General features: G+C 34.6%; 1 protein-coding gene across 4 annotated transcripts in view; it reads right to left on the reverse strand.

Moving 5' to 3' along the window:
- The window catches only part of ATF7IP (activating transcription factor 7 interacting protein), a 91656-nt gene that overhangs the window by 19581 nt on the left and 47134 nt on the right, over positions 1-24941 (reverse strand). For all 4 annotated transcript variants that reach the window (XM_072954754.1, XM_072954753.1, XM_031670651.2 and 1 more), the window contains 7 exons: positions 18805-18888; positions 17262-17407; positions 15688-15825; positions 13590-13655; positions 5110-5183; positions 4449-4537; positions 1486-2124 (listed from right to left, as the gene is read on the reverse strand). In XM_072954754.1, coding sequence (XP_072810855.1) covers positions 1486-2124; positions 4449-4537; positions 5110-5183; positions 13590-13655; positions 15688-15825; positions 17262-17407; positions 18805-18888 — 1236 coding nt within the window. The remainder of the gene's footprint in view (positions 1-1485; positions 2125-4448; positions 4538-5109; positions 5184-13589; positions 13656-15687; positions 15826-17261; positions 17408-18804; positions 18889-24941) is intronic.

The raw sequence follows: 24941 nt of genomic DNA on the forward strand, positions 1-24941 counted from the left end.
TTAGGGTACTAGTATCCATAACATTAAACAAAATAATCTTTCAAGTTATTTATTTGTTTTCAGGTCATAGTCTTTCAGGGAAAGTTCTATTTTTAGGAATATATCTTATTTTATGACCATGAATGAAAAAGAATGTCAACTTAGGCTCAAAATTTCATAAATAAGAAAAACTCCAAAATCACATAAAACAATGTCCATGACAATCACCTTCCACCTGACATTAAAAAACAGTAAGGATTAGAAGAAAAAGAAATTAGAGAGCTATGAAGTAACACCCTCACCAATCTTGTTCATTCACTGACCTGAGTTAAAAGTAAGCATCTTTAGTGTCTAAGGGATGATGTGATAACAGTTAATGCTAAGAAACACTATTATTGTACTATGCAAATATTTAAGTTTTAAATATTAATATTAATGATATATTTTAAATTTCAGATTTGCTCTTAGATATTAACTTTATGAGGGCAATATTCCGCTTCAGGCCAATATTAATTTTTATCTCATTCATTTACTCTCAATAACTCTATGAAACACTATCACAATTTCATGAGAAAATATACTTTAGAGAGCAAGTACACTACTAAAGACAACATGAGAAATTTAAAAAACAAGGCTTATATATCTCACTTGTAAAAGTAATTCTGTACTTTATAATCTGTTTCTTATATTTCATGGTCACTTTCTATGTCAATGAGACAGATATTTTGCAATTTTGTTATACATATGATGCCTACACATTCTTTCCTGTCTTTCCAAATGTAGTGGGGATAAATGTGAAATCAGAAATGAAGAATAAGCAAGTTCAAGAATGCATACAAAATGTACACTTTCTAGGAACAAGGGAGACAATAGAGCTTTACAGACTTTAAATACAAGTACAATCAAGTTCTCCTTTTTGCAATACTTCAAAGTATGTACACATATCCAAACATAATCATATAATATGTCACATGGGAAAACACATGAAAGTGAAAACAGGAAACAAGCAAACTTAATGTAGTAAATTAAAGAGGAAAGACCTACTTCTAAACCATTCAAATTTGGAAGGTATGAGGGATGAATGCACAATAGGATCTTTCCAAATGGGTAGGGAAGATATGTGGTTTTTATTTTCCTCCTATTAGGATTTATTATGTCATTTAGATACTTTAAAATATATTGGTTCTATTCAGATGTTCCTGGAAAATGTATTATAAAAGTAATTCATAATGATTTGCTACAAAGCTTAAATTAAAAATTCACCCAGCCATTTGTAATTCATCTTTTAGTAGTTTTCCTAACTGAGTCAATTTTTAATTTTAAACTCTCTCAAATCACACTGTACGTTATTTCTCTTAGGTAACTAAAAGCTTATGAAAAACAGTCTCTGTGAAATTCTATTTACTGTTTGTCCAGTAATGCTAGCCACTAACACACACACATTCAATTATCTATAGACTATTAACATGCTTGCATTTCTATTATTCAACCTACATACTGACTTACCAATTCTTGTTGTGGTAGTGCTGCTCTGTTCTGCAGGAGATGAAGTACTAAAAGCAGAAATTGGAATTTTCATCTGTATAGGACCTCGATTATTTGTTGGACTATAGAGTCCTGACGGGCCTACTGTGGGTAAAGAAGTCCTCGTGGCTTGTACAATAGAGTGTGCTGTTGGAACAGCCTGCACAGCAAGTGTTGTTCCTAATGGTGCAGCACTGGCAGGAGAGTTCCTTTGAATACTAGGACTGGGCACAGAAGGAACGTTGTTTGGTTTAGTGGGGTTTGGCAAGGATGGCAAGGATACTGGATTTTTGGTGAGACCACTCACTGTAGGTGGGCTTTGTACAGAAATGAATTCAACGTTGCCAGATGGTTGATTGGTCACTAAAGTCCCTGGATGGCTCTGCAGGAGTTGAGGCTGGGAGGATACGGCAACAGGTACATGCAAAATCACTGGTAGAGACTGCAACGAGATTGTAGGTTGGGGATTTCCACTAGGCACCTGAGTAGAAGCAACTACTGTAGCTGTGTTGGGTGCAGGAAGAACTGATGTTGCTGTCAGAGAACCCGAAGTCACTGGAGTCTGCAATTTAGGTTGACTACTGACAACTGTTGGAGGAGTGACAAGATTGGTTGAAGATACTACAAAAAGAAAAAAGAAATATCAGTTTAAATAGCTACTTCTAGCAGCTAAGATAAAATAATACAAATTTAATGCATTGCGATGTATACAATGAAGTCTCTCATAATGAAATTTTTTAATTCAAGATTTAAATTCTGGAATTCTTAGATTAAATTCATAGAAGCATTTTTGCATCTATATTTGGTACATTATGAAAACAGCACATGGTTTATAATTAAGATGGAGGACTGCTATCTCAGTATCAAAACAGTCTCTGAAAATTATTACATTTACTTCAGAGAAACTAATTGGAAAAACAACTAAAAAACACTGAAAACTAGGTAAAATTGTATAGATAATTTTGAACCTAAACTGCAAATATTATGAATGCCTTAGAACACTGGAAATTTATAAACTCAAATAGGAAATCTAGAAAGAGTACCATTAATGAACAATTGGTAACGTTGGTCATGGTATTTTATCATTTGAACAATGTGAAACCTGTATCTGTGGATTAAATTTTACTGAATACTCTGGGAGAGGAACTACTGAGAGGCTGCCTCTATTAACGTTCTATTGATGTCACATGATGTGGAAAATAATGCAGTGAAGATGGGAGATGAATTAAGGAGCAGAAACCAAAGAGCAGAGAAAATCAAAATGCTGGTCACTGAAGTTTTATAGTAATTTTAGTGAAACCATTTGTGTTTATCCTCATTTGAACAAATCAAGGACCAAGTTTCCTTCTCATTGGTTTGTAGTCTTTCCAAAATCATAGGTCCACTAGAGAAACCATTCTCAAAGTATGGTCTAGGGAGACACCTAGGGGTTACTGAGATCCTTTCAAGAACTTTGAAATATCAAAACTATTTCCATAACAATAATAAAACATTATTTGACTTTTTCACTGTGTAGACATTTGCACTGATGGAGCAAAAGCAATGGTGAATAAAACTTCTGATGCCTCAGTGTTAAAAATCAAGGTAGTGGTACCAAACTCACTGCATTCTTTAATACCACACGTGCACATTGAAAAAACAAACAAAATCAGTGTTATTTAAGAATGTTCAAGACGAAGTAGTAAAGACTCTTCTATTAAATCACAACCCCTAAGTATAGGTCGTCTTAATAGTCTACGTGAAGAAACAGGAAGTACACATAAGGCATTACTGCTGCATGCCAAAGTAGGACTGCTGGCTGAAGGAAAACTGCTTGCATGATTGACTGAGCTGTAAGCTGAGCTAACAGCCTTTTTGATGGAAGACGATGTTTACTTAAAGAATGACTTACATACCGTGGTTATTCACATTCGGGTATCTGGCAAATTTTTTCTTGAAAATAAACCATATAAGGCAGTTACTTCAAAGAAAACAACAGTATTTATTGGCAATAATAAAATTTGAGTTTTAAAAACGAAAATTCGAACTTTGGGGAAAATGTCTATAGCTTCCCAAATCTTTAAATATTTATCTGAGAAGAACTGATGGTGAAATAAATATGATTTTAAAAAAAACTTATTAATGAAATATGCCAATGTTTGGAAGACGTGCTCAGTGAATATTTCTAAATGATCAATGAATATTAGTAAAAGATCCATCCAAGCATAAGACAGACAAATAAATTCTAATGAAGAGCTTACTGGTGTGGTTTCTGATTTCGCTTTGCAACTAATCTTTAAGAAACTACTACTTCACTATGTCAAAGAATATCTACAATTCTCTAAAAAGGCTAGCCCTTTAGCAACCACGTATTTGTATGAAGCTGAATTTTCTTCACAAAGTTCAACCAAAACAACAAATTGCAGCAGACTAAATGTAGATATGACAATCCAGGTACCTTCAGCCATCTTAATGTTTTAAGGGAGATATAAAAGAGATATATAAAACTTTGAGACAGTAACACTCCTTTTGCTAATTTTTTAAGCTTGGAAGAGTTTTTTTCATCAAAACATGTTACTTATGGTACATAACATGGGTTTGTTATTATTTTTAAGTGAATGAATAAATAAACATTTAAAAATTTTATGTTTTAATATTTACCATAGTAAATCTCAATTAATACACCCATATAAACAAAGCTCTCTTTTGGATACTTAACAATTTTTTAAGATTATACAGGGATATGAAGACCCAAAAGTTTGAGAACCACTACAGAAGAGATTTGAATTTCTGTATTTTCATGCGTATCTGTTATCCTGATTTTCAATTAAAATTTTGTGCTTAGGACTCACTTTCACACAACTGTGCTCAGTTTCTCAGCACATTTCAACCTCAAGAGAATGTAAGAAAAGGCAACCAAAGCCTTCAATTCCTAAGAAAATGTATTTCGGTGTCAAGAATATTACCTGTATTCACAGGGGTTTGAAAGGATGGTGGTGCATTCTCGCTTATATTTCTTTTGGACTCCAGCATCTGTCTCACGGTGCCTGCATTTCTATGAAATATATATACACACAAATGGTCAGTGGATATGCCATTCTAAGGGATATTGATTTATGTATAGAGAAAGGAGTGGCCCATAGGAAAAAAGGGTGGCTAGACTTAGGCATGAAAGCACTAAACTGAGAGTGAATGCAGTGAAGCAAAGCTGGCACAATGACTCTGGAACACTGGGGTCTATGGCATTATGGAAGAGTCCTCCTCCTATGTTCTAATGTCCTCAATACTTTAATCTGAAAATCAAATGTAGATCTGAATTATCTGCACAAATTAGTATTTATCACCCCTTACCAAAACATTTCTCTATTACTTAGATAAGTAGTCAAAAAAATCTGCAATAACCAAAGAAAACCTTGTAATAAATTAGCAAAATTAACATTCAGAGGTCAACAATTACAACAAAGCAAAAAAGAAAGAAATATACTTAATTCAGTATATCAAATACTTAAGAAAACTACATAAATACACAGGATCATATTCCAGGATTTCTCTGCAAAATTAAAAAAAAAATCAGAACCTTGTTCTATTATTTAAAAGCTTGATAAACAGGCTATTTACAATTCTTACCTGTAGGGCACATTGTTATTGCTGCTGATATCAACTACAGACTTTACTGGTGATGCAGGTGGGTTTGGTGGGTTCTAGAGGAAAAAAATACCAAAGTAAAATTAAACCCAATTCACAAGGAATCTTTAAAAATAAAACCTTTGAATGCTTTGTCAGTATGTTGTCTGTTATTTCTATAATACAGAGGAAAATGTTACTAGTTGGCAAAAAAGCAAACAAACAAAAAAACTAAATCTTGGCATTGTTCAACCCCTTACACAAATTCCTTTGTCTATTGAAACAACCATATGAAAAGTGAATAGAATGATTCCAGACCACCATTTTTGAAATGAGTAAATAAAATAAAGAATGTGAAAATGGCTTACGTGCTCTAAGGGTTCAGTAAACATCAACAACATGAATCTAAAGAATAACTAGACACATTCACTCAGTAAACACCTAGTGAATGCCTCCTATATATCAGGCAGAGCAGGTACCAGATTTCAAACAAAAATTCAACAAACAAGATAATTTATTTTTGCCTAGAAGTAACTGATCACCAATTAAGTGCTATCCTAGGTCACAAATCAAAATTCTCAATCAAAATTACTTTTATGATTTTTGTTCAAAAAATTACTTGCCACTATGTGACTTATAATTTCATGAAAGATGTCCCGATTCTAAACTTCAATATAAACTAATTTAAGTCTTTTTTGCCCCAAATTCAGGGAATATAGAAACGGAGTCCTAAGATTTACATGTTAATTACTATTATTTGGGCCTCCATCATTAATGACACTATTATCACTTATTTCTTAAATTGAGAAAAAGACTTAATTAAGTATAATGATTATACTATTAAACAAAAGGCGGTAAGTGCTTAGGATCACATCAAGCAGATGCCACTAGTCACTCTTCTCAACAAGTTTATCTTGCTGCTTTTTAAAGGATTAAAGGATAATTTGAACCAAACAGTACAGTTTGATTAAAATATACATAGATGAGACAAAAGAGAGAATTAAGATAAACTGCTCTAAAGGTGCTTAGAATCTGGCTATGGACACAAAAACATCTGAAATAGAAACAAAATGAAAGTTACAATGCAGTGTCGATGAAAATGTTTTTAGAAAATTTAAGGGAAAGAATTGCATCCTCTAGCAAGTTTTTGAGTAATTAGCACAATCAAAATAGTTAAAATGAAAGTAAACAACATTTCAGGGGGGGAAAAAGGAGGAGAATAAGCATAATAAATAAGTAAGTAACATGGATTGGAGTCATTAGATGGAAGACTTTAAACACCACTACAGTGTGGTGACATCAGCAAGATGGCAGAGTTGGAAATCCTATGCCCTCCTTCCCTCATGAAGGCAATGACTTAACAATATAAGGGCCAATTTCACTTGTAAGAAGTCCAGAAACCTGCTAAGAGATTATAGCGCCCCAAGTGAAAGCAAGCCCCAAAAGAGGTGCATGGTAGTAGGTAGGAAAGTCTATTGCACTTAACCCACCATACGCCATCCCTTTCTTGGCACAGTGTGGTGCCATCAAGAGAAAATTCCCAACAACTATACTTTCCTTCAGGAAGGAAAGAGAAGAGTGGAATTTGCATGCAACATTCTGGCTCTTCAGGGGACTGCCCAAGGCACTGGCTTCAGTCTCACCTGACTTGGAGGAAGCAGGACACATTGAATGTATGGGTGCTTGGTACCAAACCAGGAAAACTGTAATGCAGACAGACAACAGGGGGAAATTCAAATTCATGCCTTGCTAAAGCAGCAGCAAGACTGCAATATGGAAGGCAGATACCAGGTGGGGGACAGAACTTCTCAAGTAGAATCAGATAAACCTTTTCAAGTGGGAAATTACACACACAAGTTCCAAGAAAATGCACCCCTAAAAAGGTACGAAACTATATTCAATATCCTGTAGTAACCTACAGTGAAAAAGAACATGAATAGGAATATATGTATGTATACGTACGATTAAAATATTATGCTGTACACCAGAAATTGACACATTGTAAACTGACTATATGTCAATGAAAAATAAACAAATAAATAAAATTTAAAAGGTATGAGAGGAGGAAGAGAAGCAAGATGGCAGAGTAGAAGGACGCTTGTAGCTCATCCTCTCCCACAAATACACCAAAACTCACATCTACGGACCTACTCAGCCAACCAGAGCACCTGTTAAACTCCAACAGAACATCGCCCTCTTCGAAAGACAAAGACACCAAAAATCTGGTAGGAGAAAAGGAAAAAAGAAAGAAGAAAAACCAAAACAGTGTGGGGCCGATCCTGTCGGGAGGGAGCAGCAAAGGAGGACTGGCGCTCGTTTGCTGGGTCTCCTCTCTCCAACGGAGAGGCCAGTGGGATGGAGGGGGAACCTCCAAGGCTCAGATTTGCCCCGAGCATCCCTTGACGAACAGAATTGAGTTAAATGGGCACAGAGGGTTCCCGCGACACCCAGCCCAAGATGCAAGCTGGCAGCTGAGGCTGGGACGGGCTGCCTGAGCCAGGTGGAGGACTGGGGTGGCTGCACTGAGACAGCCCCGGGGGACTGCAGGGTGATGCGCACCATGGCTGGGAGGGGATATGGTGCAGAAAAACCTCGGTCCCCCATAAATAGTGAAAAAAGCAAAGCAACACGGCTAGTGTGCCCTGGGGGGAGGGGTGCCGTAGCCTTTGTCTCCTCAGACCTGTGCCATTACTGGCGCTTCTTGTGAGAAGAGAGACGGGGCGCAGTCACAGCCGCCATATCCTCCTGTGTGCAGCACCCGGGCGGGGGTGGGGCCGAGCCCTGAATCTGCACGCGGGGGCTCCACAACCTCCTAGGCAGAACTGAGACTTGTTTACAGTCCAAGGCAGATAGGATCTTTCTGCTCTGGCACCTCAGAGAACTCGCACTGCCAAGACAAACAAGGAGCTGAGATTTGGCACAAAGCAGGGGTGGGGCGGTTCTGCGGTCTTCTGTGAGCCTGCCTTCGGAGCGCCGACCCGAGGCAGAGTGGGCAGCTGCACAGAGCAGTGGAGCTACCAGAGCTGGGAGAGGGCAGGCAGCCACCCACCTTCCTGACAGGAAGGCAGCACCTGACCATGGTGCTAGGAGGGGGCGTGATCCGCCCACCTGCCTCGCCCGAGTGCAGCATCTGACTGCGGCTTCTGGAGGGGGAGTGACTCTCCCGCCCACAGGGAAAGAGCTCAGCACCTGACCCAGTGGTGGGAGGGGGCGCGCTCTGCTAGCCAACAGCCACTGGGAGCAGCACAGACGAGGGTGCCAACAGAGGGCCTCTGAAAACAGCAAGCTGAGTTCACAAAACAGGGCGAAGACACAAAGACTTCTCGATAAAATCATTAAGAGCACACCATCTCCAGAACTAGATAACTGATACTCCTTAAGCCACAGTGCCAGAAAGATATGAGCAATATGAAGAAGCAGAGGAACCACTCCCAATTAAAAGACCAAGAGAAATCCCCTGAAAGCACAATCAAGGAAATAGACATTGATGGCCTACTAGATCAAGATTTCAAAAAAGGAGTGATCAAAGTACTGAAGCAACTAAAAGAAATAGTGTTTAGAGATACAAAATATGTCAAAAATGAAATAGAAGCTATAAAGAAGAACCAAGTAGAATTAGCAAACTCATTTGTTGAGATGAGAGCTGACGTGAAGGCTACAAAGCAGACTAGATAATGGAGAGGAACAAAGAAGTGACCCAGAAGACAGGACAACAGAAAGCACCCAATCAGAACAGCTGAGAGAAAAACAAATAAAAAACAATGAAAACAATATAAGAGACCTATGGGATAATATAAAGTGTGCCAATCTATGCATAATAGGGGTTCCAGAAGGGGAAGAAAGAACAAAGGGGATTGAAAAGGTATTTGAAGAAATCATGACTGAAAACTTCCCAAACCTAAAGAAGAAATCAGATATCCAAGCACAGGAGGCTCACAGGGTCCCAAACAGGAAGAACCCAAACAGACCCACACCAAGACATATCATAATCAAGATGGCCAGAGTCAAGGATGAAGAAATGATCCTAAAGGCAGCAAGAGAAAAACAAAGAGTGAGTTACAAGGGAACCCCCATAAGGCTCTCAGCTGATTTCTCTACACAAACACTATAGGCCAGAAGGGAGTGGCAAGATATATTCAAAGTCCTGAATGAAAATAAGATGCAGCCTAGGATACTCTATCCAGCAAGACTATCCTTTAGAATAGAAGGAGAGATAAAGAACTTCACAGACAAGCAAAAACTCAGAGTTTAGCAACACTAAACCTATGCTAAAAGAAATATTGACAGGTCTACTCTAAATAGAAAAGAAGCAGGATGCTACAAAAATGAGAAACTCGTAACTGGAAAGGAGATAACTGCCATGAATTACAAAAAGAATAAACACAAAATTGTAAAAGAAGACAACTAAATCAATAAGAGTGGGAGAGGGAAGCAAGGAAAGCCATTGGGGAAAACAGTATGGAGATTCCTCAAAAGACAAGGAATAGACTTACCACATGACCCAGGAATCCCGCTCCTGGGCATATATCCAGAAGGAACCCTACTTCAAAATGACACCTGCACCCCAATGTTCATAGCAGCACTATTTACAATAGCCAAGACATGGAAACAGCCTAAATGTCCATCAACAGATGACTGAATAAAGAAGCTGTGGTATATTTATACGATGGAATACTGTTCAGCCACAAAAACCGACAACATAATGCCATTTGCAGCAACATGGATGTTCCTGGGGAATGTCATTCTAAGTGAAGTAAGCCAGAAAGAGAAGGAAAAATACCATATGAGATCGCTTATATGTGGAATCTAAAAAAAACCCCAAAAAACCCATAAATACAAAACAGAAAAAGACTCACAGACATAGAATACAAACTTGTGGTTGCCAAGGGGGTGGGGGGTAGGAAGGGACAGACTGGGATTTTAAAACGCAGAATAGATAAACAAGATTATACTGTATAGCACAGGGAAATATATACAAGATCTTATGGTAACTCATAGTGAAAAAAAAATGTGACAATGAATATATATATGTTCATGTATAACTGAAAAATTATGCTCTACACTAGAATTTGACACAGCATTGTAAAATGACTATTACTCAATTAAAAAAAAAAAAAGGTTTGCGAGGAAACCAGAGTATCTACCTGGACTGACTAGTAAAGGTCTTCATCTGTACAAAAATATTCCAAAAAGATAGGCAGAATTTTTTTCCAAATACCCTAATTTCAACAAAAGAGAACCAGACATACAAAAAAAAAGGGGTGGGGGTAATATGGATGAATCAAATAAATCAATCCACACTGTATCAAGTAGAGTAAGAGATCAGCAAACTTGAAGACAAGTCATTTGAAATTACTGGGTTAGAGAATCAAACAGAAAAAAGAATGAAAAAAAAGTAAAGATAGACTAAGGGATTTATGAGACACCATCAAGTAAACCAACATTCAAATGTGGGAGATCCAGAATGAGAACAGAGAAAATGGGCAGAAAGCCTATGTAAATAATGGCCAAAAACTTAACTTTGAGGAAGAAAATTGACAAATTCAAGAAAATGAAAAACCTCCAACTAGGACTAATTCAAATAGACCTACACTAAAAAACATTATAGCCAAGCTCTCAAAAGTCACAAAGATTTTTTTAAATGGCAAGAAAAGCAACCCATCACAATTATGGCAATTTCCATAAGATTATCAGTGGTTTTGTCAGCGGAAACCTATATACAAGGGAGTGTAGTGATATATTCAAAGTGATGAAAGAAAAAAACTGCCAAGCAAGAATACTGTAACCAGTAAAACTAACATTCAAAAATGAAGGTGAAATTAAGACTTTCCCAGTAAATAAAAAGCTGAGGGCATTAATCACCACTAAATCATCACCACACAAGAAACGCTAAAAGGAATCCTTTAAGTAAAAATGAAAGGACACTAGATAGCAACTTGAAAACAAATGAGAATATGAAATTCTCTCATAAAAGTAAATACACAAATGCAGAATTCTGTATTACTGTAAAGTTGGTGCAAAAATCACATTTCATTCTGATGTAGAATTTAAGCATAAAATATAATTGTAAATCCATGTTAAAGTATATACAACACAAAAAGAGAAACTGTACAATATCAATAACAAAGTGTTGGGAAGAAAGATGTGACTGAAGTTAAGTTGTTACCAGTTTAAAATAGTTGTAAACTTAAGACATCTTATATAATCCCCATAATAACCAGAGAAAATACTTATAGAAGATACACCAAAAATAAATAAATAAGAAATGAATTAACAAGAATGAACAGAAAGACAGCTCAAGTGTTGAAATTTGAAATTGGCCTTACCCACAAACTAAAGGAACAAAATTTGAAAGACTAAAGACCACCTTAACATTTTCTTCAAGCACCACACATAATAATTGCTCAAGTTAATCTTTTCCAATATTTTCCAATCTTTAGGACTTACATAGTATTTGTCCTTGTTACCATACTACTTATAGCTCTTCAAAACAAACTTTCTAGGGGTTGTAATATTTCATGTTTATTCTTTAAAGTCTGTGCCTGTCTCCTTTGACTAAACAAGAAGAACTGAAAAGCAGTTGTGAGGACAAATTTGATATGCACAAACACTGGAAAAGCACACGGTGGGCAGCACTGCTTAGTTCAGACAGCAAGGATGAAAGTAAAAAAAATAGAATTTCATACTGTACAAAACAATGAAAAACTTTTAAACCCCTATTTTTGGTTTAAGCATAGCAAATAAAAGGTTTAAAAAAGGTTTATACCAATTTTTAAATATATGAAATAAAATAGCTTAGTTTTTACATTGTGACAAAGAAACAAAGCTGAAAAAGAGTTTAAAATCAGAGAATTAATTACATCATCGAAGAAGACTATAATAAATAAGAAAATCTTTGACTAGGGCCAAATACAGCTTTGATGAAATTAGCCTTGCAAACAAGGATAAAAACCTACTGTCAGTTGCTCAAGAAAAGAGAGAAGACAGAGCTTAAAAAGTTAAGTGAAAAGAACATGGAGATGCAGAACAGATTAGTAGTTGCCAGGGTACAGGGAGTGAGGGTAGCATCAAGGCAAGGTTAAAACTATAAAAGAGCAGTATGAGGGAGTTCCTTTATGGTGAGGCAACAGTTCTGTGTCTTGACTATGGTGGCAGGTTAGGTGAGATCAACTTGCACAGAAACACACATAATTAATTTATGTAAAAACTGATGGAAACTGATGAGGTCTACAAAACTTAAGTTTCTTGGTTTTGATATTGTACTACAGTTACAGAAGATTTCACCACTGGGAGAATCTGAGTTATGGTTCACAGGAGTCTGTGTACTATTGTCACAACTTCCTATATGTCTGTCATTATTATTTCAAAATAAATTTTATTTCAAGTAAAGAAGATTTGAAAATGAATCAAGACAGAAAAATCCTATAGGAATAATGACTACTACTTAAATCATTATTATTGGCAATTACTATGTGCCAGGTAATGGAGCTATCAAGATACACAGAAATGTAACCTGCTCAAATGAAAAAAAAATTCAACTAAAAACAATATTGTAGTATACGAGTGCTATATTAAAAATATGTATTATAGAATAAATAAGGAAACAACAAAAAACAAAAGAGAGACTACTGTGCTATGCTATGTTTGGACTCAACTAGGGGAAGAAAGGAAGAGAACAAGGGCTACCGAGGCAGTGTAGTAACAAAATATTTTGGAGGAAATAATAAACTAGACGAGGACACCGGCAGGAAAGGCATATTTCATTTTATTGCACTTCACAGATACTGCATTTTTTTCAAATTGAAGGTTTGCATCAACCAAGTCTACTGGCACCATTTTTCCAACAGTATTTCCTCACTTTGTGTCTCCGTGTCACATTTTAGTAATTCTCACAATATTTCAAACATTTTCATTATTATTATATTGATATGGTGATCTGTGATCAGTGATCTTAGACGTTTTTGTATTTTTAAACTAAGATATGTACACTGTTTTTTAGACAGAATGCTATTGCTCACGTAATAAACTATAGTATAGTATAAATACAACTTCCGCATTTTAACAAAAAATTTTTTTACGTATTTTACAAAATTATTTTGTGATTTGCTTTATTGAAATAATTGCTTTACTGCGGTGGTCTTGAACCAAACCCACAATATCCCTAAAGTATGCCTGCATGTGAAAAAATAAACATGGTAAGGCAAATCCCCCAAAGCATAATTATAAGATGGATAGAAAATACAACTTCAAGAATGTCTTAATATAAATAGGTTAACAGAAGTATTGATGTAGAAAACAGTGAGGATTAGAAAGGGTGAATAATTTGCTCTAGATCTGCAGCTCCAGAAATAGCATGCAGGAAGTGCACAGTATAAAAGCAAATTTTAGCCCTGTAATAAAGAAAGAATTTACTCCTAAGTCAGCACTTCTTAAGACTACCACTTAAAGCTAAATATTCATTATACAAGAATAGAAATTCTTACTTCTTGTCTTTTCTTAAGATCTTCTTTGGCTGCTCCAAAGCGTTTGGTTAGCCTGGCTATCTTGGCCTAAAAAAAGCAAAAATGTTTTATGAAGCAAACCCAACTGTGGAATTCTGTGGAACAAGAACAAATACAGGGCAGTTTTACTTCCCAGCATAGGTTTCTCTGATGAATGCAAGGCACGTTCAGTATTAACAAGTGCATTTCACTGTACTAACAGAGGAATGGTGTAAATTGTGTGATCATCTCAGTAGATACCAATTAAGGGAGATTTGCTAAAATTGATCAGCTGTTCTTGGGGAAAAAAAGGAGAGAAGTACCTTCAGTCTCATAAAGATTATGAGAAACCAGTTGTAAGTATTGTATTTCATAGTGGATCTTTGGAAATATTTCCATTAGTGTTGAGAATAGGACAAGGATGCCTTATCTGTGCTGCTATTCAGAGCTCTGGTGACAGGGCAATAAAATAAAAACAAGGAAAAGGAATGAGGTGTAACTGATTGGTAAATGATAAATAGTAATGATTAGCAACTAAATGATAAAAGGAAAACGTATTCTATACCTTTCCTATATATCAACAACAATCAGTGAGAAATTGTAATGAGAAAAAGGTTTCACAAATGGTAGATATTTTAATATAAGTAAGTACTTAAGAACACACCTAAAAAGAAGATTTCAAGACCATTATGAAGAAAAAGAAAGCATGAGTCAATAGTGATACACCATGTTCCTAAATAGGAAGACATGAATCCTCTCAAATCACCATGAATACTCAAACTTCAACTGGATTTTTTATGGAAAAGTTGTCAACACACTATGGTAAGTTTTTACACTATGGCAAAAGGATCACAAGTCCCTTAAAAGTGTATTTTTTGTTAACTGCAGTGGTTAAAAAAAAAAAAAAAAGGAAGCCATTAATACTAAATAATATTAAATTATATATTCCTTAAAGCAAAATGTATACTAAGCCACTGTTGATTAACTATTTGTTTTCGAATATGTTTTAACTTTGAATTTTATAAAACATACTGGATTCTGCTAAAGTAAGTCAAATATAACAAACAAATACATATGCATATCAGGAAGATTCATTCATCTACTGCTATAGAATGAGATACAGAAATACTATATATAGCAGTATTTTCAAATAGTTTATTGTCAGCTGTACCCAAAATACAGTAAATTATTTAACAAAGTATATAATTATTTACTAAAGTATAATATGATATAGTAGGCTTTAAGCTGAAGAACTTAAAAACAGTATTGGGAAATAGGGTCATTGTAGAGGTAATTTCAGATGACCCTTGAACAACATGGATTTGAACTGTACAGTCCAATTACACATGATTTTTGTTCAACTAATACAGTACTAGTATTTTCATTTTTACAGATCTTGAAATTAAGTGTAGGGGAAAGTTTGTGTTCAGTTAGAGATCACAGTACGTGAAATCAAAAGAACTAGGGTTTGAATTTTGATTCTATCTGAACTGTTTCAGCTTAGTCCCCTTGGGAGAGTCATTTATCAACTTTTTTTTTTGAGGCAGATAACAGTACACAGATTTTTCAACCACAGGGGCTGTAACCCCCATATTGTTCAAGGGTCAATTGTAGTTAAGATGAGGTCATACTGGAATAAGGCAGATTCTAATCCAATATGACCGGTATCCTCATAAGAAGGAGAAATCTGGAAACAGTTTGACAAACATACAGATACAGCACCATGTGAAGATGAAGCCAGAAATCAGGGTGATATTTCTACAAGTGATGGAATGCCAAAGTCTGTCAGTAATCCATTTGAATCTAGAGGAGACATATGGAACAGATTTTTTCTCACAGCCCTCAGAAAGAACCAATCCTGACAACAGCTTGATCTTGAATTTTTAGCCTTCAGAACTATGAGACAATATATTTCTGTTGTTTAAGCCAATCAGTTTATGGCACTTTTTTTTATGGCAGCCCTAGCAAACCAGCAGAGGTTCCTTTTACCTCTAATACTTAGAAGTTAAATTACTTCACTGTCAACTTCAAAAACATATCCAAAAAAACAAGTTATAAAAATGATGACACATAGGTATGCAATGCAAGGTAGTGTACAAACCTGTAGTTCAGTAAGAACTGTTTTGTGCCTCTTGTTACACTCGATCTTTTCCACTCGTGTTTTCAATTCTGCCAGTGTCTTATCAAATACAGCACACTGTAGTGCACACAATTTTTCTTCCAGCAACCACTGTACAACCTGAAGAAATATATATTCCTTTGTTATAACAAAGAAAGAATTTCAGCAAGCAGCACACAGCAAGCAGTAAATATTCTTAAGTACTAATAAGACAGTACTAATATACTAGCCAGTTTAATAAAAAAAAAAAAACATACTGGTATCTATAACACAAGTCTATGTGCTAAATTCTTCCACTTCTACATATGTAATATCTACCCTAAGAGAATAATATATGCTAAAAATAGAAAATTTCCAGAGGGTGAAATATTTAAAACAATTTGAAACTGAAGTTTTACTATTTTCTTCCCACACTCTCCGTTGTGATTTAAAGGAAACCAGTTGAAGGGAGACCAGCTTTTAAATTCTCTAATCCATTACAGATGATATTTTTGTGAGACACTAAGAATGCCACTGCACTATGAAATTTCTATAAAACATTTCTAAATGCCTACTCACAAATTCCATATTTATCCCATTATGGACCCCAAACAAACAGAACACACGGTGCATGTACATGGATCATACTCAAATAACGCTGCTCTAGGAGTAAACCCTCAGTATATACAGAAGTTTTCAAAATTCTTTCACATAGCTATCTTTGTATTTCTAATAGCTCTATAAGACAGACAAAATAAATATTATTATTACTGTACAATAAACAAAAACACTCTATGAAGAAAAAGCCACATTTTTACTGTCTCACTATTTCTTTCTTTAATGGGGATATTTATACTTTATGAGTGGAAAAACATTGACCTAGATTATTTATAATTTCATCATTAATTCTACAAGACCTTGAAAAATTCATTTCAGCTGAGTTTCATATTCTTCTCTTAAAAATGTATTTGTCATCAACATTTGTGAACACATATTGAAAAGTGTATTAAATAACTTATATTTTCATTATGTCTATCTCCAGTCTAACACATACAGGGAAAGCTTCCAAAGTTTGTACTTTAAATATTCCCTTTCCTTAGTCCTCTAAATCCTTGTCCATACCATTTTTAACAATAAGTCTAAAGTACAAAACAAAGATTTTAGAATGTAGAGACTTCCGGCGATGAAATCAGCTTATGATGAAAATTATAAAAGTTAAAAATGTTAACATATAAGACTTTAATGTTTCCACTAGAATAAAGTTCAATAAAGAAGAAAAAATAAAAAGCTGAAAACTGGTAATTCAGTTTTGTTACTAAAGCAAAAAAAAGTCATAAATTCTTTGCCATTTTGATAATTACTACCATATCTTGAAAAAAAAACCAAGTAGCTTCAAAAGAGTCAGAAGAAATTCTAAAATTAAATTAGTAAAGATAATAAGCTCAACCACTTCAAATTCTCCATTTCTATGAAAAACCTGAATATGTCAGCAAAATACAGAATAATGTCAAAAACCTAGAAAAATAAGATGTTGGTGTTTTTTATTTAATATGATTTTAACTTAAAATCTCTAACACCTTTTGTAGCTTCTGGTTTATATCTCCTTTGGCTGTAATCTTTACTTGAAATTCTGCCTCATATTCTTCTTCCATGTATCGACGGCGTTTGGACTGTACATTGTCCATGTCCTCTGATTTAGAACGTTTTCTTCTAAAAAATTCACCTGAGAAAAAAGAGTATGATGATTAGTTAGGTGTTTTTATTACAGATAGACCTTAATGCCTATTCTCCATCCTCAGCAAAATATTATTTCCAGGTACCAAAATAGCACTCTCAATTATTTTATGAATTGTTTATGTGATCAGAAAAGTAAATAGATAGCTTTTAGTTTTAAACTTGAAATGATTTTCAACACGCTAAATAAGAACTTTCTAATGGCTAAATAAGCAATGTACAAATAATGGGAACACAGAATATTCTTTCCTTGAAATCGTCGTATTAAGACGGAAGATCAATTAACAGTATGAGATGAGAAGAAATCATCTCAAATTCATTCTCTTTACTAAAATCTACAGTGTATATGAATTTGTGAACAAAATTCAATATTTATTCACAGATTTCTCAGTATTCATTTTCATATCACATATTTCAAACAACTGTGCATTTTAATTATTTAATCCTTCCTCTTCAGTAAATTTAGGAAAATTCTTCCTTAATCATCAGCCTTCTTAACATATCTTAACACATTTCAAATATATAAAAATAATAAAATTAGTATCATTATAAAAGCAAATTTGGTAGAGCATAGAAATTCAAAGACCTTCACTGAGATTGACATAACATTGTAAAATGACTATAACTCAATCATAAAATGTTAAAAAAAAAAAAAGACCTTCACTGAGAAAATTTCTGCTTCAAATACCACTAACACTCATGAGATCATAAGCAAATTTTATTTGGTTTCTTCTTCAATAAATAAAAAGAAAAGATACTAAAATCTCCACACTTATTAAAGGCAAATACCCACATATGACTATACCTATCCCTCTCAACTTCACTCTATATGCCTATTTTTTAAATCCAAATCTATTCTACGATTTCGCTCGTAATCACAACTTACACAGTCACAGATAGAGAGCAGTGTGACGGGGAGTGTTACAGAACCCAGGTTCCCTGACTTCTAGTCCCAGTGATCTTCCTATAAACCTAATGATGCTCCATCACATTGTTTACACTTCCCATTAAGCTTAAGAATGTTTTAAGTAGACTGAGACACATATTTCCATTCACTTATATCACCCCAGACAAAATTTCTATAGTCCTAAGCTCTAAATGCAAATCTAAAACAATTTCTCTCAAGACATTCAGATAGCACTTTACTAAACAGTAAGCTTAAATCTTATGGAACAATGAAAAGTATAAACAAAATAAAACAATGAAGTATATGAAATAAATAATACTTCCAAAGATCCTTGAGTTGCCATCAACAAGCTAATTTAACTATGGCTTACTTAAATTGCAAAATTTTACAGTCATCTTATGTATAGGAAAGTATTTTCCACAACCTTAAAAGCAGAAATAATTTAAAAAACTATTTCAGGTTTGTTTGTGCATGCTTACATTTCTCAGAAGGTCTTTCATCCTCATGTATTACTTGCTCTTCTTCCTCAGGTTTGCTGTCCTTTTCATTACTTTCTACTTCTTCTGTAACAAAAATAGAAAAGGAAATTTTCTTCCATTAGCATTTGTAACAGCTCATTATAGTTTACACTTCGGGTGTAATTATCCAGTTAATAATCTTTCATGAAATCAGAGTCTCAAAATGTAAAACACTGGGGATAAAAACGGAGAAAGAACTGGTAGAAATAAATAACCAAGTCTACTTTTAAATGTTCCTGCAAATTCATAACAAACTCTTAACATGGAAAAAAATTGAACAACATAGATTTTATAGTTTATTTTTATTTATCTATTTTGGGGGGGGGGTAATGAGGTTTGTATATTTAGTTAGTTTTTAATGGAGGTACTGGGGATTGAACCTCGGACCTCATGCATGCTGAGCATGTGCTCTACCACTGAGCTATACCTTCCCCACCAAATAACATAGATTTTAAAATGAAGAATCTTACTTAGTAATTTACTGTCATCAATAGATTAATAAAATATGAAAACAACTACTGTAAATCATTTAGACTCTACATTCAATTATTAAAACTAAAACAGTGGTTGTAAGAATAACAACAACAAAAAATTACTGGCAAATTCAAAACACCTAATATTTTGAACAGACAAGTTGAATCATTAAGTTATTCTAATGGTTACTGGATAGTTCATAAAAGAGAAAGGAAAAAGCTATCCTAAAGATAATAAAAGTTTTACTTAAAAGTAATAGTCATACCTATAGAAGACTGAAATTAAAACATTCTTTAACACCATATACAAAAATAAACTCAAAATGGATTAAAGACCTAAATGTAAGATCAGATACTAGAAAACTCCTAGAGGAAAACATAGGCAGAATACTATGTATTCACAGCAATATACTTTTTGAACCAGCTTCTAGAGTAATAGGAATAAAAGCAAAAATAGACAAATGGGGTCTAATTAAACTTAAAAACTTTTGCATAGCTAAGGATACTATCAAAAAAATAAAAAGACAACCTACAGAATGGGAGAAAATATTTGCAAATGATGCAATCAACAAGGGACTAATTTCCAAAATATACAAACAGCTCATACACCTTTATATCAAAGAAACAAGCAACTGAATCCAAAAAACGGACAGAGACCTAAATAGACATCTCTCCAAAGAAGACATACAGATGGTCAACAAGCACATGAAAAGATGCTCAACATCACTAATTGTTAAAGAAATGCAAATCAAAACAACGAGATATTACCTCACTCCAGTCAGATTAGCCATCATTAGAAAGTCTACAAATGATAAATGTTGGAGAGGGTGTGGAGAAAAAGGAACTCTCCTACACTGTTGCTGGGAATGTAAACTGGTGCAACCACTACAGAGGAAAGTATGGAGATTCCTTAAAAAGCTAAAAAATAGACTTACCATACGATCCAGCAATCCCATTCCTGGGCATATATCTGGAGAAAAATATAATTCAAAAAGACACATGCACCCCAAAGTTCACAGCAGCACTATTTACAATAGCCAAGACATGGAAACAACTTAAATGTCCATCAACAGATGACTGGATAAAGAAGATGTGGAATATACACACAATGGAATATTACTCAGCCATAAAAAAGAATAAAATAATGCCACGTGCAGCAGCATGATTGGACCTGGAGATTGTCATTCTAAATGAAGTAAGGTAGCAAGAGAAAGAAAAAATGCCATATGATGTCGCTTATATGTGGAATCTAAAAGACACAAATGAACTTATCTACAAAACAGCAATAAACTCACAGACACAGAGAACAAACTTACGGTTACTAGGGGTTAAAGAGGGTGGGAAGGGATAAATTGGGAATTGCACCTCTTGGGGAGTGATGGAAATGTTAGCTAACTTGATTGGGGTGGTGGATTCACAGGGGTATACACCTATCAAAATTCATGAAATCGTACATCTGAAATATGTGTAGTTTACTGTACAGAAACCATACCACAATAAAGGTGCTAAAAAAAAAAGTAGTAGCTACTTTGATACCTGTGCCAACAACTAACTGAGCTAGGTGCCTGACATACATTACTTCATATTCCCAAGATAATCTTACACTTCAAACAGTATTTTTGCTATCATATAGATGAGGAAAGTAACATTCAGAAAGGCTAAGTAATTTTCACAAGAGGCAAATAAAATCCAACAATTAAAAAGAGCTACCAAAAAATATTGCTAAAAATATCTATACAATTGCATTATTATGACACAGAATTTCAGAGGTACCAGAAATGGCCTTTGGTCAATATATCTATGGCTCCTCAACTAACTTAATCACTTAGGGGAGAAGAACAAATTACTAATATGTTTGGGTTTCTATTTCTTCCCCTTACACCCCTGCAACTGGCCCCCCAGCAGCATCAATAATTTCATCATATTCTGCAACCAAAATTAAATAAGCAAACATGAGGTATATAGCACTATTATAAAGATTTTGATACGGCATTTCTTCTCCAAATCCCAAGGTTTCAATTCCAAAAGCCCTGATCATAGAAGTCAAGGTTAAAAAAAACTTAAGAGTTTTTAGGTGAAAATAGGCAGAGACTGATTCATCTATTACAATATTTTTTCACACATCTTAGTGTGTGAAACAATAAAGCTGTAAAACATGACTTAGTAAAAACAAACAAGAAAGTTAACAATACATACAAAGACTAATGAAATTTAAAAAAAAACTGGGGGAGGGGGGCGGTGGGTAATTAGGTTTACTTACTTATTTATTTTTAATGGAGGTACCGGGGATTGAACCTAGGACCTTGTGCATGCCAAGCATGCACTCTACCACTGAGCTATACCTTCCTCTTATATTTTTAAACTTTAAAATAAATGAGTATTAGAAAATTAACTTTCCATTTACCACCCTGTGCTCATTAGAAATGTTTTAAGATCTCATCCAGCAACCCCAGTTCAATGAAATGAAAATTTGTTTTTCCTCCTTATAGACTGCACACTCATTACAAAGCATTTTTTCCTATATATACTTTTCCAAGTATTCCTGCCTTTAATACTGAGGGTGGTGACTCCTGTAGTTTCCTAGTTCCCAGAGTTTCCAGAAACGGAGTAATCAAGTTGCTTAAGATGAAGGTTTACTTAGTCTTTATTTAGCACATTGTCATACCTCCCAAAGAACAAAATTAACCCTGGATCCAATTAGGGTAACTTCAAGCCAGATTATTCAGAACATAGCAGAGCAAACTGGCCTGCTTTGGTCTGCCTCCTTTACGCATATGTTAGCTCCCTCTCCTCCGACAGATATGTCAAGCTTAGCTTGCAATTCCTTCATTTAACTCAAAAAACTCTTTCCACCCAATTCCCATTTTCCAAATACGGTTAGAAGACATGACTGGATTCTTAACACTTAAAACACTCATTGAGGGCTTAAAGTAAACAAATAGAATTAAAATTTATGCTCGAGTTTCATTTAATAAAGAACTTGGGATTTAAACAATGGTATTAACAGAGTCCACAGAAAGGAATAAGGCCCTGTATTTATTTTTTTTTCTTCACCAAGCCTCTAGAGACTCTAAGTGAACCTCTGTCAACTCAGAATAATAATCAAAAGCCCGTGTACACAAACAGGTTTACATATAATTTCAAGTAGTTTCTGGGTCTCCTGAAACTCATCCAAATACTCATGTTAAGACTTTTTCAGAATCTGTCTTCCATGGTTTCTGCTATAATTGCTCCCATCTTGAGTACAGCCTCATTGTAAGTTGGCACTCTTGAACATACAGTTCTATCTGTGGTATTCTCTCCTTTCAACCACACTAGACAGTAAGCTCCCTAAGAGGAGGTACCAAATCTTATAATTTTGGTAACCCTAACAACTTTGGGAAAGAGCGGAGACAAAGATGTTTAACAGCTTTCTGATGACTGTTATCGTAAATAAAATTCCATTAAATGAAGATGGAAAAAGTGTGTTGTAGAGGATTAGAAGACAGAATTTACATTAGGGGTTAATTTCCCATGTTCAGAATTATATTGAACAGAAATTTTCTTGAATTCACAGAAAATATGACAAAACTAATGCCCTGGATCAGGAGTTGGCAAATATTTTCTGTAAATGGCCAAAACATAAGTATTTTCAATCTTGTGGGCCCAATGGTTTCTGACACAACTACTCAATTATGTCATTATGGTACAAACTAATGATAAATAATATGTAATATGTAAACAAATGGGTGTGGCTATGTTCCAATAAAACTTTATTGACAAAAACAGACAGGGCCTATAGGTCATAGTCTGCCAATTCCTTGCCTTAGATTAATGACTCTATGAGAATACTTAAAACAAAAAATTCTTATAGACTAATTAAGACAATATATCCATTAGAAAAATGGGCAAAGAAAATGAACAAGCAACTTATAGATAAGGAAATATAAATGGCCAATATAAAGATAAGATTCTCAGCTTCACAAGACATATCAGAAAAATCTGGCATTATTGGTATTGTGCCTTTTTCAGAAAAATTTTAAAATCTTTATTTAACTAATACAAATTTCCAAATAACATCTTCCAGAGTAAGTTTTGTGCTCCCTTTTAAAGCAAAACTTGGGGAAAAAGTTTTATTTTAGGGTCTCCAATTCTTCTCCTCCCATTCTCTCTGACAATCAATCTCAATTAAGCTTTCAACTCCACTGCCCCTTGTCAAGGTCACAAATGCTCTCTGAGTCATTAAATATTTCTCTTCCCTCTTACTTGAACAAACAGCAGCATCTCATAAACAGAGCTGACTTACCCTCTTCCTCCTCGAAACAATCTTTACTTGACTTCTAAAACAACAAAATTTCCTACTTTTTCTTCCTACCTGAAAACCTTTCTTTGGTCTCCTTTGCTGGTTCTTCCTCATCTCCCCAGCCTCCAAACACTGGACTGCCAAGACCTCAGTTCTTGGATCTCCTCACACTCATTTATACTCACTGAGGTGATTTCATCTTGTCACTCAACTTCAACTAATGTCTAAATAGTATCTATTCCTAATTTTTTCTAGACAGAATCCTCAGGGCAAGTAATAAATTTTATCTTTAAATCACCAAGCCAAGAAGAGCCTGGCCTTTATATATACACAGGTTTAATGAATGAATGAACACTCTTTGAAAATGAAGTCATCTTTTAATAAGAAAAAGTTTCTACCTCCAAAAGTGAATGTGATATACTGAGGTGGAAAATCCTCTGTTGTCTTGCAGGCCTGCCTTTTTTTTTTTTTTTTTTTTCCTTTAAACAAACTGAAAACCAGATGCGTTCCTTGTTACAAGGTCACTTCCTCTAGCAGGGATCTAAGGTTAAGAGAACATGATACAGTGGGAACATAAAGGTATTCATGCCAGTCTGAAAGGAACCAAGAAAGTTTCACATAGGAATGATGTTTGAGTTTGACCATGAAAGCAAAGTAGGATTTTTCTCATTGTCTTTTTCTTTCTAGGAATAATAAAAGAGATTGGAAAGACAGGCATTAACCAAATCGTAAGTTTATATACAATTTATATAAGGAGTTTGAAACTACCCTAAAAGTAATAGGGATCTAATGAAAGAAAGGAATACAACCAAATAAAAGAGATTTAAGTTATAGAGTGATTATTCAGAAAATGAAGGGAGTAGGTTGGGTAGAAGTAAGAGGGCTGAGGAAGCAAATGGATGAATTTTTTATCAAACAGATAATCAGGGCTCCAGGTTTTGGGCTTCTAGCTATGGTGGTATCATTTCCTGGGCAAAAAATATTAAAAGAATCAGATTTCAACTGGAAAATTAAAATTAATTCTAAAATGAGATTTGTTACACTTCAAGCAAATAAATTAAACCAGTGGACTTGTAGATTCAGGATTTAGTTATTTGTTTGCTAAGTGACAGAAAGAACAATTGCTAGAATTTTGATCAATTATGTACTGGAAATTGTCATATCATAGTGTTATGTTGGTCCATCTTATTTCTAGTCCTAGTTTACAAGCCCCTTAAGGGCAAGTGCCATATTTTCTACTTATTTTGTTTCCCTTTTCAGCACTTCACACAATGCTGCTCTCAGATGGGTCTTTGTAATTCTGAATTCTGTGACGTTAAAAGAATCTATGACGTTAAGAGATT

The sequence above is a fragment of the Vicugna pacos genome, chromosome 34 (genome assembly GCF_048564905.1).
Source record: "Vicugna pacos chromosome 34, VicPac4, whole genome shotgun sequence".
Taxonomy (NCBI): domain Eukaryota; kingdom Metazoa; phylum Chordata; class Mammalia; order Artiodactyla; family Camelidae; genus Vicugna; species Vicugna pacos.